General features: G+C 43.1%; 1 protein-coding gene across 1 annotated transcript in view; it reads left to right on the top strand.

The window, feature by feature from the left end:
• The first annotated feature begins 93 nt into the window (after positions 1-93).
• The window catches only part of LOC119593610, a 16,629-nt gene continuing 16,332 nt past the window's right edge, over positions 94-390 (top strand). The window contains exon 1 of the mRNA XM_037942564.1: positions 94-255. Coding sequence (XP_037798492.1) covers positions 94-255 — 162 coding nt within the window. The remainder of the gene's footprint in view (positions 256-390) is intronic.

Below are 390 nucleotides of genomic sequence, written 5' to 3' on the forward strand. Positions count from 1 at the left end.
TACTTTCTATCGTCGCTGCCAATCACACAAAATTACTGTTTCACTGAACTGTTACAGAGTTTCTCGGAACTGAAGAAATTAATGTGGGATTTCATGTCGACGACCTCCTGCCACGGCTTCAGCCACATCTACAGGAGTAAGAGTGTGTCCATGAAGGCTTTCTGGACCATCAGCCTCCTCATCCTAATGGTTTTCTACTGGTTCTCCGTGCTCTCCCTCCTCTCGGAATTCCTCGAGAGGAAGATCATTTCACAGGTAAGTGTGCGGAGGAGAATGGAAATCTAAGAGCTTGGATTAATGTCAATAATCTTTTTTGATAGACCAATACCAGACTGAGTGTATAGATACACATTTCAGCTCGAATTTACGGGTTTTCAAGATCTGAATTCA

Source organism: Penaeus monodon, chromosome 32 (assembly GCF_015228065.2).
Source record: "Penaeus monodon isolate SGIC_2016 chromosome 32, NSTDA_Pmon_1, whole genome shotgun sequence".
In the NCBI taxonomy this organism is placed as follows: domain Eukaryota; kingdom Metazoa; phylum Arthropoda; class Malacostraca; order Decapoda; family Penaeidae; genus Penaeus; species Penaeus monodon.